The 18,576-nt window shown below is 45.3% G+C and overlaps 1 protein-coding gene across 1 annotated transcript in view; it reads left to right on the forward strand.

The window, feature by feature from the left end:
- The first annotated feature begins 15,169 nt into the window (after nucleotides 1-15,169).
- Nucleotides 15,170-18,576, forward strand: part of PCP4 (Purkinje cell protein 4) — a 48,587-nt gene continuing 45,180 nt past the window's right edge. Inside the window, exon 1 of the mRNA XM_041399817.1 lies at nucleotides 15,170-15,277. Within this exon, the coding sequence (XP_041255751.1) occupies nucleotides 15,269-15,277 (9 nt within the window). The 5' untranslated portion in view covers nucleotides 15,170-15,268. The remainder of the gene's footprint in view (nucleotides 15,278-18,576) is intronic.

Genomic DNA, 18,576 nt, shown 5'->3' on the forward strand with positions numbered 1-18,576 from the left:
CTCTCTCCACTACAAACAGCACCTTTCACACTCCTTGTAAAGGTGAAGGAGGCTCTTGGCTCACCCTGCTGCCCCACAGCTCTTCCAGAGAGGCTGCCAGGATGGATTTTCCTTCCCCAGCAGAGCAAGGATTCACATGGGGCTACAATCTACCAGATGCTGGGATTATTCCATGCTGGGTTTCATTTAGGTGTGACCCCACTGACACAGCCCCTTGGTGAGCACTGCTCCCTTTGGGTTTGCCTCTTGCATGTTGCAGCACCTATGGGGAAGTCTGATCTTCCTGACAACTGCTGATCCACATTGGAATTGTATTGGGGAAACAATTCCTGCTTGAAAATTAGCATTGTGTTGTGATGTTTTCCAGCTCAGAGCAGTTACACACATTCAAGCCATGCAAAACACTGGCACAGGGTGCTCAGAGAAGCTATGGCTGCCTCTGGATCCCTGGAAAAGTCCAAGGCCAGGTTGGACACTGGGACTTGGAACAGCCTGGGACAGTGGAAGGTGTCCCTGCTCATGGAACCAGATGGAATGGGGTGATCCTTAAAGTGCCTTCTAACCCAAACCATTTTGTGATCTGATGATTCTAAACCAGAGACTGTTCTGTTAAAATACCAGCAAATTTAGCCACAAGTTTTGTAGAGATCTTCATTTTGGAAATTTGCAAGTCTGTTCCCATATCCTCTAAAAACATCCTCAATGAACATCTAAAGTTACGAGCCAAGCCCTCTGATGCTGAAACCACTGAGCTCAGAAATCACTTTAAATTTGATCCCTGCTTCCCCATCTCCATTTGCAAAATGACAACTAAAAGGCAGCAAAGAGGGAAGCAGTGCCTGTGCCAGCCTGCAAAACTCACTGGAGAGGCATCTGAGCTGGCAGAGGAACAGTTACTTTCCCCTACTCCCTTTTTCCATTGCCAGAGCAGGGGACAAACACAAGAGAGTGGTTTGGGAGTGCTGCTCACCAGGAGTGCTCACACTGCTGTGCTGGGGGGAAGGGAGCAAAGGATGGGGAGAACAGCTGAAACTGCTGCACAGATTAGGAGAAAATCTGCCACTTCCCCCTAAAATGATATATGATGGTTACGTCATGGATTCTGTGGTGCTGCTTGCTACTACTAATAATTATTGATTGTTTACTCTTCCCTGGCAGGGTGGGCAGGCCCTGGCACAGGCTGCCCAGAGCAGCTGGGGCTGGCCCTGGATCCTGGCAGTGCCCAAGGCCAGGTTGGACAGAGTTTGGAGCAGCCTGGCACAGTGGAAGGTGTCCCTGTCTATGGCAGGGGGTGGAAAGATGTGATCTTTAGGGTCCATTCCAAACTGTTCTATGATTCCATGATTACCTTTCCCTAGAGATCCTGAAAAGAATTGTGACATTCTGAACTCTGTTGTGCAACCAAATTTGAAGACATTTTAGAACTTTGTATGAAATGACAAGTCAAAATTCTGTTCCCTTTGCTCATGCAAAACCTTTGCTGATCTCAGTGGGGTTGAGTCTATTTTTAAAACTAAAATACCTCTCTTATGCAATAGGACCATCCAGAGTTACAAATAAATGTATTCTTTCCAAAGCTTTCATATTTTACTTCTTTTCATAATGTTTAAAGGATAGCTGAGTGTATTAAAAGTGTTTACAAGAGGCAGGTACTAATGAGGATGGAACATTGAGAGGTGCAAGGCTGCAAAGTACAAGGTAAGGGAGGAGGTGGCTGTGGTACACACACACATTTCCACTTCTCTGAGCTGATACCTGAGAGCTGATGTCTTGGGGGACCTGCTGCAAAGACTTAGCTGCTGTAAATGCAATTTTGAGAGCACTCAGTGCAGCTCCTCAGGGCCCTGGGAATGCCAGCAGCCTCTGGAGCCACCTTTCCCTGCAATCCTCCTCTGCAGGGAATTCCACCCTGCACATCCAAGGCTTTGCTGCCAGCGTTTGAGGTGATGGTGTGTAACCTTCCCTCACACTGCTGTGAGCACAGCTGAGCTGGGGGAAAAAGCAGAGAGAATCCTCAGCCAGGGTTTCTCCTCAGTGCCTGGCAGGGAGCTTGGGTTCCCTGCCCACTGCCCAGCCCCTCCTGGGCTGCCTGGACCTTGCACCTGAGTGTTTCAGTAAGGTAGAAAAATCATAAAGAAAGGCTTCGTAAAATCAAGGCTGCTCTCCTGGAAATCAGTGGCTGGCCTTGTCAAAGCCAGCATTTTGCAAGTTCCCATATGAAACCAATCATGTTGTGAGCAGTTTGTTAGTGTAACAATCTATTCCTGGGTAAAAAAAACCTTGCACCTGCAGAAGCTGTTTTTACACCATTAGATAGAAAAATGAAAATTATCTTTCACAACCAACTTCCCTACATGTATACACTGAGAGTTTGTGACAAACCAATACAGAATAACAACCTGTTACTAACCAATAAAGTAATTGGCAAAAAAATACTGACCAATTGGAGTCCCACACAAGGTCTGTAAAACTGGTTAAAAAGGAGTTGTGTAAATAAAGAAGGGGCTTTTTCTACCATGAAGAAAATGGAGCCCTGTGTGATTTATTCCCATACCTGTGTGGTCACCTGGGCTTCTGCTGCCTGCCTGGCGGGGCCTGGACCCTGTGTGCTGCTGCCAGAGCCTTGGAGAGCTGCAGAACAATTCTGTTTCCTGGCAAAGGGCTGTAGGAATTCCACAGGAAGGATTTTTTGGGGACAGATTTAAAAGTTATTTTTACAGACAGTGCAAACTAAGTGGTTAATGCACCTTCTGTAGCTCCCACTGATTGCACATTATGGCGAGCAACCCCCATGCACTCTGGGACAGAATTGCTTCCAGATTTAAATGCAATCCTTCCACCAGGAGTGAGGCACAGCAGCACCCTCTGCAAATCCCTGACAGGAGGTTGTAGCAATTTGGGGCTGGGCCTTTCTCCTGGACAACAGGACAACAGGAAAAGACCTCAGGTTGTGCAAGGGGAAGTTCAGGCTGGACATCAGGAAGAATTTCTTCGTGGAAGGGGTGGCCAAGCATTGGAATGGGCTGCCCAGGGAAGGAAAATCACCATCCCTGGAGCTGTTCTAGAAGTGGCTGGACGTGGCACTCAGTGCTGTGGTCAGTTTGAGATGATGGTGTTCAGGCAAAGGCTGGACTCCGATCTTAGAGGCTTTGTCCAACCTAAATGATGCTCTGTGGGATTCTGTTTGTGGTCCTTGTGTCCCTGACACGGGGGCTCCTTCTGAAACAGCCACAGCATCACTCACAGGGCACAGGTGGGAACATCCTTTACCCAGAGGGACAGGCTGGGCTTTTTCCTTTTTATAAAAAAAAAATTATTTTTGAGGGGGCAAAGCTCCCTTTGCCACATAACAATGGACCCAGTGGTTGTACAGGGAAGAGGGAGATGAGCCTTTTGCCTTCATCACTGTGCTCACTGAGCCACTTGAGTGTATCAATGCAGAGGCCACTCAGCCCTGTCACCCCTAAGCAGATGCCCAAAGAAAATGGCTTCAGTGTTCAGAAACCTTTTCACTGCAACTCCTTTCCTGCTGCGACAAAGCCACTGCTGAACTATGCAGCACTACTGCCAATTATGTTTTATTTCCCTCCAGAAAGTTTCCTTTCTCACCCTTCTTTGCAGATGCTTCTTTTTTCCCCCCTGCTCTCGATTTGTTTTCGACTCTCAGAGCTCTTGTTTAATCAGGAGCCCAAATGCCTCAGAGAGGGTGCCTTGACTCCTCAGCTGGCTGTCAAGCTCTGTGAGCAGCCACATGCCACTGCAGAAGAAATAAGGAAGGAAATCTATATCCTTTCCCTTCACTGGCCAGGCTGCTGACAAATCCTGCCCTGCATTGCAGAGGAGATTCAATTATTTCAATGAACCCAATCAGAAATAATTAATGAAGACTTTCTAAATGCATATTGGGAAGACCATCCACTAAAACACGGAGTTTTTCTTTCTTTTGCTCTATTGCTACACTCAGCAGCTTACAGCTAATAAGTTACAAAGCCTCGGTTTACTTGATTCCAACTGCTAATCCCTTTTGGTAGGGCAGAGGTGGATACAATTAATGTCAGCAGATTATGAAGGCACTGATGGTGCTTTGAAATGGAAACTGTAAGAAGAGCCACGAGCTATGGTTACCCACATTGCAACACTTAAATCACTCCTCGGCTGGTGTTTGTTAATTTTGCCACGGAGCAGGATTTGCCAAGCAGCACCCGTGTCCTTTGTGCCCTCTCGTAGCTGCTGGATGATCGAAGTTCACCATGGTAAAAGTGAGGGACAGGACACAGCACCTCCTCTCGTGTTCTGTGTGTCTGCCCCCCAGGGACACACTGCCTGCAGCACACTCGTGGGTCAGCAACCAGGGCAATTAAAACCATCAGCTAAACAGCCTCTAATTGCAACAATTTCCATGGAAGTGCCGGGCTGTGGCTGCTTTTCCTGCTGCAGGTGCAGAGAGCTGAGGGCTCAGCCCACACTGCCCGAGTTGATGCCATGCTGGAGACTCCATGGGTAAGAGTTCACTGAACTCAGCTTGCTCCATTTTCTGTTTTCTGCTTCTCAGCCACAGCTGTCAAATGAACAGATTTGACAGCACAGGGTTGAAGCTTTTTTTCCTTTTTTTTTTTTTTTTTTTTTTCCCTGTCAGGGTAAAGAAGATTTTATGAATGCCTAAAGACCTAAGTAAAAGGTCAATTGGCATAATCAGCAATTTAAGTAATACATCTATTATCATGCTTTCAATTTCATTAGCCAGTTAATGATTCCAGCCCCTGGGTTAGAAGTGGCATTTCAGTGTGCAGGGCATGGTGATTCCCAATGGAACCACAGAATCTCAGAATGGTTTGGGTTGGAAATGACCTCAAAGTCCCTCCAGTGCCACCCCTGCCATGGCAGGGACACCTTCCACTGTACCAGGCTGCTCCAGCCCCAGTGTCCAACCTGGCCTTGGGCACTGCCAGGGATCCAGGGGCAGCCACAGCTGCTATGGCCACCACCCTCACAGGAAAGATTTTTTTCCTAATCTAAACCTGCTCTCTGTCAGTTTAAAGCCATTTCTCCTTGTACTGTCACTCCAGGGCCTTGTAAATAATCTCCATCGTTCTTGTAAGCTCCCTTCAGGTCCTGGAACAGAACAATTTTAATTTACTTTATGGAAAAGATAATTCATAAAAGAAAACCTGAGAAGGACACAGCAGTTCCTTTGCTCTCCAGGCATCAGTCACATCCTCCTTTAAATTAGAAATGTGTGTAATGGGACAGAGGGAATAAACCTCTAATATGGAAATGGACTTTTGTTGGGGTGTTTGTGTACTTGCACGTTTCTTTGCTTGACATTCATAGAAAGCAGCAAGAAGCATATTCTGGCAATAATCTTGGTCAGCATCTAGAACACTGCAGCAGTGAGGGAGGAAGGAGAACATGGACAGAGAGGGAAGGACACTTTTCAGCAGCAGCAAGAGCAGCCTCTCTGCTTTTGTAATCTGTTTTTTTTTTTTTTTTTTTTTTTTTTTGGTTTTTTTTTTTTTTTTTTTTGGTTTTTTTTTAAATTTTGTTTGGGTTGGGATCGGGACCGAAAGTATTTGAGACAGTATTTTGTGTTCAGATGTTCAGATGATTTATATGTTTATTATTTCTTATTTATATTACAGTTTTATAAGCTGTGAGTTTTACATTATTTTACTAACAAGTTACAAAATTGCCCTGTATCTATCTTTCTAAGGTTTTTTAAGGAAAAAGTATTTAATTAAGAAATTACACTTAAATCAGTTTTATTTTTAATTTAATAACTAATTACTTTTGTTTTATAATGTGGATGTTTTGTCAAATTATAAATACTACTTAAACTTATGAAGAAGAAGGTGAAGAAGAAGGATTAGCTACCACCCTAAAAATTCTATTTTAGTTTTATATATATTATTATATTTTAAAACTTTAAACTCTTAAGTTTTTTTCCACGTGATATTACACAGTTTTATTTAAACTACACACTTATAATCTTAGTTCCATCATTCAATTTTGGGAGTTTTTTCTGTGGTTTTAGGTTAAATGTAGTGCTTTCTTGAGGGTCTGTGTTTTTCAACACAGAAAGTCTAAAATTCTCAGTGTCTAGGGTTCCAAGAGTAAACCAAAGCTCATTCATCTGAAGCTGTTTTCTTGAAAGACACTACTTTGAAGAAGACTGAGCCCAGATCTGCCAACAGCTCTCCTGAGAGCCAAATCTCCCAGTTTTACACTAATCATGAGCCTTTTCCCCCTGAGCACCACATGTTGCACAGGTTACTGACAGTACTTGTCACTGCTTTTCCACCCTGGATTTAAATGTGGTCTAAGCAGATAAGAAACAAACTGTTTATAGATTCAGCGCTGAGAGTATAATTAACCAACCTGCTTAATGAGGCATTAGTGAGGATGTGGATACAGTGGCCATTCAGCTACTTGTCAGTCTTTGCCCTGATCAGCGCTCATCAAACTGAGCTCGCCAGAGCAAACAACAGAAAATCCCATTAGGAAGTAAAGCTTCAGATATCATTAAAGGTTCTGTGTCACCCATGATGGCCAGAACAGGACTGGCAGAGTTTTCCTCCTGCCCCAGGCTAAGACAGGTCCAGCATGGGGCAGCCCTTCCCCTCAGGCCCTGGATTTGAAGGTTTTTTGCCTCCCAAAAATTTGGGCGTACTTCATAGAAACTTCAAAGTTCTCAACCAAGGAACAGCTCCTGAGCAGATGGCAGCAGGAGTCCTGTGAGTGTGTGTTAGGGCTGCTGAAATCTGCTACAGGTTGGAACTACACTGAGTTCACACAAAAACCCTCTTTACTCATCTGAAATTCGTATAAAAATACAGTCACCTAGCTAATGCCACCCGGCACTATAACGATGTGTTATTGACAAAATTCATGCACACACACAAACGAAAAAAATCCAGGTTTAGGTCAGAGTTCCTTGCACATGGTGTCCAGAAATTTCTATCAAATGTTTGAACTGTTTCCTTGCATTCAGTATTTCATTGCTGTTTCACTGATGACCTCCAGAAGTCCCTTTTTGACCTAAATTATTCTTTGATTCCGTGCATTGTTTTGAATTCCATTGAATTGCTCTGAAATATGAAACAAGGTAGATACATGCTCAGCAATATGGCAATGTGCTCTGTAAAATAAGCCAGCAGGTTTTTGGTCCTTCCTGGGTAGGAGCTATGTTATTTAACACCTTTGCCTTCCTCAATATCAGGTGAACTCATCTGTTTACAGTTGCATAACATCATTAAAGTTTCAGCTTCTGAAACTTTAAATACAAAGAGATGATAAACTAAATATTTAAGAGAACCTGGGATTAGATTCCTCTGACCTTCACAAACTCCTTTGAGTAATTTATATAAATGAACCTACTTATTATTCATACAAATAAAATACATGAAAAAAAAAAAAGTAAATCCAGGACTACTCCTGTTTTTTATAGCTGAGATCAGATCTAGTTTGCCCATTAGGCTCGTAGCCAGTGCTCCATCACACTGCCAAGGACACTGTAGGGCCTGAACTGCTTCTGATTGAGTCAAAATTATTTTATTTCTGGTCATTTGAGGGAGCACTGATTGGACTTTTGTTCTGGCCAGATCCTGGTGTAAATGTCAGAGCTCTTTGTGCTTCAGGGCACTTGAGGTGCACAGGGACAAACCAACTACCCAAGAATGCATTAAACCTCACTGTGCTTTTTTGCCTAGTCCCAGGTAACACAGTGCAGCTCTTTTTAATTTCTGTGCAGCAGCAAGTGTTAAACAAGCTCCACGTGCCCTCCCTTGCATTTTAAAGAGGGATATCAGTAGGAACAAGCTGTAGGAGCAGCACAGTGCCAGACATGCAGCCTGGGAGGTTGGAGTTGGGGGATCCCACAGCTCGGCCTTGTTCTCACTCTCCTCCAGTGCCATCCATAGAAGACTTTCATCTTTTGGGAGAAAGGTTTCTGTGTCAGCTCTTAGGGGTGTAGCCACAATGACAAAAAAAAATAGGTTTGGGATCTTTTTTTCCCTCACCTGAGTAGAAAGTTAAAAGGAGAGGGAGGGGGAGGGAGTGGGAGATGCTCTGGCAGGGCACAAATCAGGATGGTCAGTTATGTCCTGAAATTACCTCAGGGGAAACTTCCCTTTTGTGGTCTGCAGAAAGATCCCCAAGAGCTCAGACCTCCCAACCTCACTTTCTGATGGCGCTTTGGAAATACCACCATGGAAAACTCTGAATAAAGTGGCACCACGGTGAGCCAGGACAGAGAACCACTTCCCTTTTGTGAACGTGAATCTATTTTAGAGTTGTGCTGACCTTTGCAAGAACCTTCACTTAATAATACCTCAAATAAAGAGACTGGCTCAGAGAGAGCACTTTCTAGCAAGGATACAAGGTGGGCAAGGGCCTCAGAAAAGTCATCAACCATTAAGCTGAAATGTCACCATAAGCCCATAGGAAATAGCTAAATGAGGTGTTATTATTGGTAACACAGACATTGCAGAAGAAAGATGAAGGAAAGGGAACTAAGCATTTATTTCTGTTAAAAGTGAGGGGTCATCCTTTTCCATCAGTCAGCAGGGAGTTGCTTTTATTTCCACCTCCATTTTATCATTTTTAACATAAAAAATTGCAAAGACTATCATTAAAAAAGATTCAGCCAAATTAGCTGCACCTATTCATCATCTTAGGTCTTTAGATGCTGAACAGGATCATTTTTTTTTGGTAGCTTATTTTATGTTTCCTTTCCTTTCCATGCCTCACACTCCTCTCAGCAAACCAAGCATGGCTAAAAGGAGAGATTTAACTCAGTGGGACAGAACAGGCTGTGCTAAAGTGCCTGGTTTTGGGTATCTGACTATGCCCATTGCTAAATGGGTATTTCTACAAGGCAGCCCAATGTGTCTCAGTCTGTTGTTGCACTTCACAGCTCAGAAATTAAAAAGTGCTGAGCTCACCTTTCCCTTGACTGGCTCAATTTCTGAATGTTGAGTAAATACCTTTACCTTGCTAAGTGGAAGAGATTCTACTTTGTGAATAAACCGAGTGTAGAAAATAAACCTTGATAGGGCCTCTTGAAGTATCAAGCCCATTTCATGCTTCCTACCTCCAGCCCATGTTGTATGTAACATTAATTCTAACTGGCTCTGTTCAAAAATCAGGCATGCAAGGGAAAAAAAGGCCCCAGCAGCTGAGGCTGAGAACTGCCAAACTTCACTTATCAGTCCATAAATATATTTCAAAGAAGGGATTTAACAATAGTGACAACTCCTGCTGTTCACTGGCCTTCTTATGTGTGAGCCTTACACTGATAAGGGTTTTCCCTCTCCAGCAAAATGCTCTGTCCTGATCCATGCCCTATCCCTGCCCATCCTGCACAGTAGAGGCATTTTTTGCCCTCTGAGAAAGTGAGGAATCCCAACATGTATTTTCATGAGGGAAGAGCAGAGATGAAGTGAGTTCATACTTGTTTCCTCTTTTGGCAGCCACTAACTATGCATCACTTGACCTGGTGACTTTAGCTTCCTTTTACTGGAATATGTTATGTGTAATTACTGTCAACACAGCAATAAAAAGGTTTCTGGATGAAGTGGAAAGAAAGGGTTTGGATGTCTCAACTTGATTATTCTTTTTCCTGTAAAAAGTCTGGCAAATTTTGGGACTGCTACGACACAAAGATCAGAGGTTGTTTTGGGGGCTGTGCTCTGTCTAAAAGATGAAAGACAAAGAAGAAGAGAGAAGCTCTTCTGAACCTCAGCTTTTTGCTATTACAGAGACCAAGAAAAATAATAATCCAGCAGCTCCCCCAGTCCCAGCAGCACTGCTGGGTGGTGCTTGGTGGATGGAGTCTCCTTTTTGGCCAAACCAGTTCTCTGCAGCTAGGGCAGGAGAAAAGGATGGGATCCCTAAGGTCCTCCCAGAGGTTAATACCGATAGGAGTGTTACCTCAGCCCTTTTGAAGCTGGGAGCCTTCTAAATCCATTATCTGAACAAGGATTTAGGGAAGAGACTCCCTGAGAATTTGCCCTTAACCTCCCCAAACTCACTGAAGTAAAGTAAGGGAACAAATCTACTTAAAACTTCCTTATCTCTCCACATCACAAGTTATAATTGTGGATCTTTTAAATCACATTAATTCCTTTGCCTGTACAGAGATTGAAAATTGTTAACTGGTAATTATGATGTCTTTTTACCTTCTAATTAAGAGGGGAACTGCCACAGGTAAGCGCCAGGTAACATCTGAGTCTCCACATCTTCACATCCTCTGCAGAGCTGAGCCAGTCGAGGACTCAAACCCCAGAACATTCCTCAGGCTTTCAAAAGTTTAGGGAGTTTGGCTTAAACTGAGAATGGTTTTCTTTACAAGTCTGTCCAAGTTAAGGACACAGCTCTGAATTAAATCCGTCAAAACTCTTTGGCCAGACAGAAGAATTGACACATATATTTGGGTGATTGGTTTTTGGGCTGTATTTTTTTAGGATGGAAAATGACTCACACTCTACAGTAAGTCATGTCTTGTAACTCTCCTGAGAAAAGACTCAATTTTTCAAATTATATTTGATATCTTTGTGACAACGACAGCGATAAGATTTTGTTGGAGCCATTGACTCATTCCTCTTGCATGGGAACAAAGGGTTAGCTTGTAACAAAGGCCCTCAGGCCCAGATCTTTAAAGGTATGCTGTTGATTAACTACCCCACAGCCATTAGCTTCTTAATTAAAAGGTAAGAAGGCATACTAATGGCAGATCAGCTGTGGAAACTGTCTCTTTAGATTTTTTCTTGGGCAAATTAGCTGATAAGTCTGAGATGACCAGTCATCCATCATCCAGCATCTGAGGTATGCTTGTTAAATCTATTGCCACCAAAGCCTATAATCACAGCATATTCTGTGATTAAGGCTGTGATCCAGATCCTCTCCTGCTTTCTAGGATTCAAAAGCATACATCTTTCTGAAACAAAAGCTTTCCATTTGAAATCAACATCCTTAATTTCACCTTCAACATGAACTTTTTTTTTTTCCCGGGAAGTTTGTGTGAAATTGTTCCTTCTCTTTAAAAATTCATAGTGTAAAACCAGCAAGAGGCAGAGGTTTCACTTCACTGTACCAATTTCAAATGCTGAGAAACTTCAGTTTTTGCAGTCACAGTCGAATTCAAATGTATTCTACCAAGCAGAGCAGTTCTGCTCTGATGGAATTTGGAATGCTGTTCAAGGCACAGCCGTATTTTCATTTTGATCTTTTTGGATTTGATTTGAATCAAATTTTGACTGAAAAATACAGCAGCCTGAGGGGAGATCTTCCCCTGCACTCTGTGGTACCTCCTGAAAGGAGTTTGGTGCCAGGTGAGGGTCAGGCTTTGCTCCCAGGTGACAAGTGACAGGACAAGAGGAAATGGCCTCAGGCTGGGCCCGGGGAGGCTCAGGTTGCACATCAGGAGGATTTTCTTCCTGGAAAGGGTGGTCAGACCCTGGAAGGGGCTGCTCAGAGAGGTTTGGAGTCCCCATCCTGGAGGTGTCCAAGGAAGGCCTGGACATGGCACTCAGAGCTCTGGGCTGGGTGACAAGAGGGGCGTTGGGCACAGCTGGGGCTTGATGGTCTTGGAGGTCTTTTCCAACTGAAGGATCCTGTGGTTTTGTCTCTTCTGGAGCAATTCTGTGCTTGTGATCAAACCACTTCACTTTGCAGACAATTTCAGTGGTGGGATCGAAAGCAAAGCGAGACTGTGCAGTTGTGTGTCGCTGTCGGTGACAAACACTGAGCACACAGTCTGCTCTCTCCTGGTACAAATACAGCACCAGAGGGGCACCTCTCCTGTGAGGAAAGGCTGAGGAAGTTGGGGCTGAAGAAAAGACTTTAGAGCCCCTTCCTGGAGGCTCCAAGAGAGCTGGAGAGGGATTTTTCACATGTACTGACAGGACAAGGGGGAATGGATTCAAACTGACAGGGGGCAGGGATGGGTGGAATGTTGGGAAGAAATTCTTCCCTGTGAGGGTGGTGAGGTCCAGGCACAGGTTGCCCAAGAGGTTGTGGACTCCCCACCCCTGGAACTGAAAGCTCTCTGGGCCTCTGAGCAACATGATGTAGTGGAAGATTCCCTGCCCACGGCAGGGGTTTGGAACAAGATGATCTTTAAGATCCTTCCAACCCAAATCATTCCCACACTTTGGCATACGCTTCTCCAATTATGGATTGCACAGTCTGGCAAAGAAGAGCCATCCTGAGTCCCCTCAAACAGGTGAAGCTCCTTGAAAGCCTGAGAGCCTTTCTGTTCCAACACCCAGCTCAGATTCTCTTCTCTTCTCTTGTCTCTGCTGAATTTTTCAGGTAAGTGGGAGTAAAAGGCAGTAAAATTGCAGTCATATGCCAGCAGACAAGATTGAACACACACTGAGTGCAGACTTGATGAATAAGAAGGTGGTATTTTAATAGTCAATTTTCAGAATATAATGGCTCTTGAAAATAGATTGCTTAGAATATTTTCTGTACTTAGAAGTGCTACTACTTAGCTGTGCACTTAAGTAAAAGCAGAACTTTGGGACACCTTGAAATTGAGGGATTGCCATGGGTTAGAAAGGCTGACAGGGAGAGGGGTACCTCAAAACTAAAATACGGTGCCATCATTCAGCATAAATGGCATGGTATAAATAAAACAACTACTAGAGCTACCTTTATTGTAAGAACCTTTGGAAAAGCTCAGGTTGCTGCTGCATTCCCAGAACTTGGGATTTGTCCATTTAAGATGGTTAGACCCACGATTTGGAGGCATCTGTGCGTCTGTGTTTGTGAATTGAAGAATAATTAAGTTCAGCAGGTCTGCACTGAGAAGTAGGAGAGGCACAGAGCATTTCAGCCCGAAGTTCATGTGTGGATTGCTCTGGCTGGCTCCAGAAATTTTCTGCAGCTATGACATGCAAAGCTGGGAGGCAGGGAACAAGATTTAGAGGGAGAGAGAGAACAGCTGCATCTCTGCAGGTCAAAGGCTTTCCCTGGCAGAGGGGAGCTCTGTGCTCACTCAGGAACCTGTCTGAGGGCAGATAATGCACCTTTTACTGTGTCTGCGCACCACAAAATGTGCAAATTGTCCTCAGAGCGGAGTCACTGCTTGGAGGGCACTGCCACACCTCAGCATTGTCCCCTAGAAGAGGCACCAGGCTGGGTGCTGTGTTTCCAGAGTGCCACCTCCTCGACACAGTTCAGCGTGCTCTCCAGGGTGCCTCCCTTGAAACTGTGACCTCCTCCAAACAGATCAGAAAATAAGGATTTTGTAGGTTCTTCTGCAGCATTTAGTGCAAAGAGCTTTCTCTGCTAACCTGCTTCTCGGGGCACACAGCTTGAATTATCACCAGGAGATTTTCTGCTTGGATTTGACACATTTATTTTGAGGGTGAAGAGCGAGACCGACGTGATTCCCCCTCAGAGTCAAAGGGACCTGAACAGATTTCCTCTCAGTGGTTTGTATCCCTTCCCATGACACTGGGAGCCCTTTGATCAGCAATACTCTGTTAATAATTTATGTTAGCATTGTGCCTTGTATCCATAAGCTGACAGACCAGTGGCACTCCTGTCAGAACAGGAATACTAATGCAATACACCCACAATTTCTCTTCACTGGAAAACGGTGTCACATGAAACACAGCTTCGTCAGGGGCTAAACTTCATCATCTTTATTTTGGGTCCTCACAAGGCAGCTCCTGAAGCTGCTCATGCAGTGAACTCTTACCATGTTTGTTGCCTGCTTGGGCCACTCACACCAAAATCTGGGACAATTCATGTAAATTTAAAAAAAATGCCAGATGCTGGTGGATGTCCTGGGAATAGTGGTATAATGAAAGAGGAAAAAATTGTGTTCAGTACCTCGGATTTCCTGTTTTGTTTCCAAAAAGGGTAAATTTTCTTTTCTCCTCCTTTTTTTGGCCAACACACTTGTAGAAGCCCTTATTGTTTTTCACATCCCTTGCCAAATTGAGCTCCAATTTTGCTTCAGCTGTCCTGATCCCATCCCTATGTATTTGGCCAGCATCCCTAAAATATTCCCAGGATACACACCCCTGGTTCCACTGCCTGTGGAGCCTCCTCATCCTCAGGTGAAGGATCCCAGCCCCTCCTGCCTCTCCAGCTCCAAGGGAAAATGTGATTTCTCATCAAGTTTATTTCCCTGCCTCTATTAATACCGGCCCTGAAGACATGTTGGCGAAGAGAGGAGGCTGCTGCAAGGTAGTCCCTGGAAGTGGGAGGGCTTGTCAAGCTTCTTGGGCTCTCCAACATAATACTTTAACTTTTTTATTGATTTGAGAAAAATTTGAGGGAGTTAAGTGCATTCCCAGAGCTAATTGAACCTATATATCTTCACAGATACGTGAGTCAGAGCATCTGAGTGTGTGTATATTGCCAAATATAGCGATTGTGTTCCATCAAAGGACGGATGCTGGAGCACAGCAGCACACATCCCAAAGTCTTGCTTTAATTAACCATTCAGAGAAACGACAGAAAGGGCTGTTTTCCGTGTATCTGTGGAAGAAATGCTGTATATTTTAACAGGGATGGCAGCAAGACTGATGAGACAGAGAGGAAAGGCAGGGGGGGATCAGAGCAGTGATTCCCTGCCTGGTTTATAGGATCGCAGGACATTAAAGGGGTTAGGAAAGGATCTTAAAGATCATTTCGCCCCAACCCCTCTGCCATGGGACACCTTCCACCATGCCAGGCTGCTCAAGGCTCCGACCTGCCTTTGAACACTGCCAGGCTTGAGGCATCCACAACCTCCCAGGCAAACCTGTTCCAGTGCCTCGCCACCCTCACCGTAAAAAACCCAAAAGCGTTCCCCATTTAATTTATTCATCCGATCTGCCGCAATAATTCCCCATTGCCGGGCTGCCTCCAGCACACAGCGAGTGCGTGTCTCTCCCCTGTGGGGATGCCCTGAAGCCACCTCAGAGTGGCGCGCATGGTGCCGGACACTCGGGGAAGTGCGGAGGGAATGGGGAAGAGGAAGAAAAGGAGGAAAAGGAGGAAGAAAAGGAAGAAAAAAAGAGGAGGATGAGGAGGAGGAGGACGCGGGGAGCGCTCCCGGCCGTGAGGGCTCTGAGGGCCGCCAGGGGGCGCCGCGCGCTCTCGGGATGCGGCGAGCGCGGGGATTGGGTGGGGCCCGCGCGCGCGCGGCGCTGATTGGCTGGCGCGGGCCGGGCCGGGCGCGCGGCGCCGCTTCTTAACGCGCGTCGCGGGGCGGCGGGAGCGCTGAGCGCCGGCGGGGCTGCTGCCACTGTCACGCCGTCACTGTCGCGACATGAGCGAGGTGAGTGAGACATGAGGGAACCGGGGAGGGGACAGGACAGCGGGTCAGTGTCACCTCGGCAGCCGGGGAGGGAACGCTGCGGAGGTCCCGGGAGGGGGTCTCAGCATTTCCTCGTGGGCGCGCCTGCAGAGCGTAAGGCAAGGTGCGGGTTTTGCCCTTTGAAGGACCAGGCACGACGATGGAGAATCCTAATTAAAAATCCGCGGTAATTGTGTCATAGCTGCCCAGCGCTTTGCTGTGTTGGAAGGAGGGTTTCGTTAAGTTGTGGGAAAGTTGCCTGGTAGAGCTCATGGAAAAAACCGCTCTGGTTTTGGTTGGGTGCTGATGTAAACTTTGTAAGTAGCGTCCTGAGAAGGATTACAATCGAGGCGAAAAAATGTAAATAGTGCCAAACATGTAAGGATCACTTGTCCCCTTGTAAATAAATAAGCTGAAATTTTGCACTTGTGGGGATTTTTTTCTCTCTGTAGCAGAAAAGTTCCGACTAGAAATTTTTTTAGTTAAATGTGTTATTAGACAGAATGACTCCTTAGACTCGGCTGAGAGATCCCACATTCTCCAGCTCAGCTCATTCTTTGGGAATCAGCAGAGGTACCTGTAACCCAGCACCTATTTTTGGAGGCTGTTTGTTACAAAACACCTGCTACTCCATTAACAAATGGGATTTTCCTTTTTTAGAAGCAAAATTGAGAGTGACACGGGGTAAGCTGTGACTCTTTTCTGTGCAGGTGTTACACTCAGCTGTGGTTTTCCACGAGGTGTAAAGCAGAGATGAAAAGCAGGAGCAGCCTGGTCTGTGGTGCAGGGATTTGTGAGGAGCAGCTCACATTTTGGCTTTCAGGTCATGCCAGGTGGGGAGAGCAGAGGAAATCCTCATCTCTGCTGCCTGCAGGGATCAGGCACAGGGAGCTCTTCATAAGAATCCTCTCCTCTGCTGCTGCCTGTATTTCTGTCACCTGGCTGGGGTTCATGCAAAGGAAGTTTGGGGCTTTTTTGCTTGGTTTTTTTGTTTTGTTTTGGGTGTTTTTTTTAATTTTTTTTTTTTGTTTGTTTTTGTTTCAGTCACTGTGACTTTGCCCAGGTTGGCTGAAGCCTGCTGTGAGATGCAGCAGGACTAAAATTTACTTCAAATTTATAATTTGGGGGGAAATTTTATGGAGAGGAGTGATGCTTGGGTGGTGCTGCTGTACCTGCTATAACTATACGAGGATTCTTGTCCCAGCTTTGTGCTGGCTTGTATTTGCTCAGTAATTGCCTTTCATAATTTGAATTAGACTGATTTCCTTTTGGATTTGAAGAGACACAGTGAAGATAAAGATCCTCCCTGCTACCAGCACAGGGATTCTTTATTCCCAGTGCATTTGTTGGTGCCTGACAGAGCTGTATTCCTGGCAAACCCCTGGAGCTGGGAGATGTTTCCCTGGTGCAGAGCTGCATCCTGTGCCTGTGACTCTGAGCACTGCACTCGGTGTCTTCAGTGCTGCTGTCATTCCCCTGACAAAACTGGGGAGTCAATCACTCCCAGCTCCAGTGAAGAAAAGCCTCCTTGCTGTTCCTTGCTGTCAGCTCTTCCCCAAAAGGCAAAGGAGAGAACTGCACCACCCCAAATCATCTCACTGCAAAAGATGGTTAAAAAATGAGGCAAAAAACCCCTGAACAGAAGGGAAGCTCTTGGATAGCTGTTGAGGGGCGGGGGGATCTCAGTGGTTTTTGTCTTGCAATGCTGCAATTGAAAGCTATTTTTATTTTTGGCTTAATCTGATTAAAAAAATATCTGTGGACAGGGTGATTGAAAAGAGGCTCAATTAGAGCCTTCAGTAGATTATCCCACATACAACAGAGTTGGGAGGGTGGGAAGGTGTTTTTTTCTTGCTTTGTTACCAACTGCCTGGATTTGAGCAGCGCTGGAAATGCAGTCACAGATCTCTGGAAAGAGCTTTCATCTCCCTGAGTTATTTACTGAGACTTTGCATGAATTCTCATTTTACTGCTTCAAGCAAAATTAACTTCTTTCCTGTTTATGGGCTGTGATTAGGGTGATTGATGAGTGTGCTGAGGGTCTTCAACAGGTTGTGCAGAGCACCTGTGGCTGCCCCTGGATCCCTGGAAGTGCCCAAGGAGAGGCTGGATGTGGCTCTGAGCAGCCTGGGATAGTGGGAGGTGTCCCTGCCCATGGCAAGGGGTGGAACAAGATGATCTTTAAGGTCCCTTCTAACCCAAACCATTCTGTGATCACCAATCTCCTGGAAGAAAAAGATGAAAAGGAAGCAGTTATTCATCTGACTGTAGCACTTTTCTATTTTCTAACAGCTATCTTATATTTTTTCAGGAAGGATAAGGACCTTTTCTGCAGGAAGACCATTACATTCCCTTCTTTGCAGTATTTGCAAATGTGTTTAATGAGTTCCTTTTGCTGGGCAGAAGTCTGGCCCTACAAGTAGTCAGTGGGAATGTGAGGTGTAAGAGTTGACCTAGTGGCTTTGCAAATTGTGATTTATGCTTCCTGCTGCCTGGTTTAGTGGCAGACATGTCCCTTAGCTGTATGGGAATTCCTTGGAAATGTCAGTGTATACTGAAACATGTTTTTAACTGTGAAAGTCTGTCCTCAAATAAGTGGGGAGCCTTTTCTGTAGGTCTGTGGCTGTTCTCTGTTGTTTTTAATGAGCCCAGAGAGGAGAGCTGTGCTGAAAAGTATCAGCTGCTGTCAATGAGCAGCCATGAGAGGCAGCCTGGCTTCCATTAAAGATCTCCAGTCACACAGGCTGAACTGAGGGAAGAGATCTTGGTTAGTGTGCCCACAAACCAGTGCCAAATCTTTATTCACAGTCAGCAGTTGTACCAGTGAGCCTCTAGACTCGCATCTGGCACAAACTCGATTCACCCAGGGAATCCTGTCATCTGGTCAGTCATTTAACTATCCTGACATGTTGCAGATGATGTTGGGTCGTGGTATTCCCCTGCCATGAGGCTTCACAAGAAGCATTCAATCACACAGACGTTTTTATGATGTTCACTCTTGCCTTCTGTGTGGAATGTTCGTGGTTGTCATCGGGAATCAGCTCTGGGCTTAGGAAGGAGAGCACTTAAACAATGTGGTGTTGCAGCCCTGGGTGCTGCTCCAGTGGCTCAGGGATCACAGAATAACGAGGCTGGAAGAGACTTCTAAGATCCTAACACCTCAACTCAGAATCTAGACTATAGCACCAAGTGCCATGTCCAGCCTGTTTTTAAACACATCCCAGAGATGGTGATTCCACCACCTCTCTGGGAAGAGCATTCCAGTACTTCATTATTCTTTT

Source organism: Onychostruthus taczanowskii, unplaced genomic scaffold (genome assembly GCF_017590055.1).
Source record: "Onychostruthus taczanowskii isolate IOZ18803 unplaced genomic scaffold, ASM1759005v1 scaffold17, whole genome shotgun sequence".
Lineage (NCBI taxonomy): Eukaryota > Metazoa > Chordata > Aves > Passeriformes > Passeridae > Onychostruthus > Onychostruthus taczanowskii.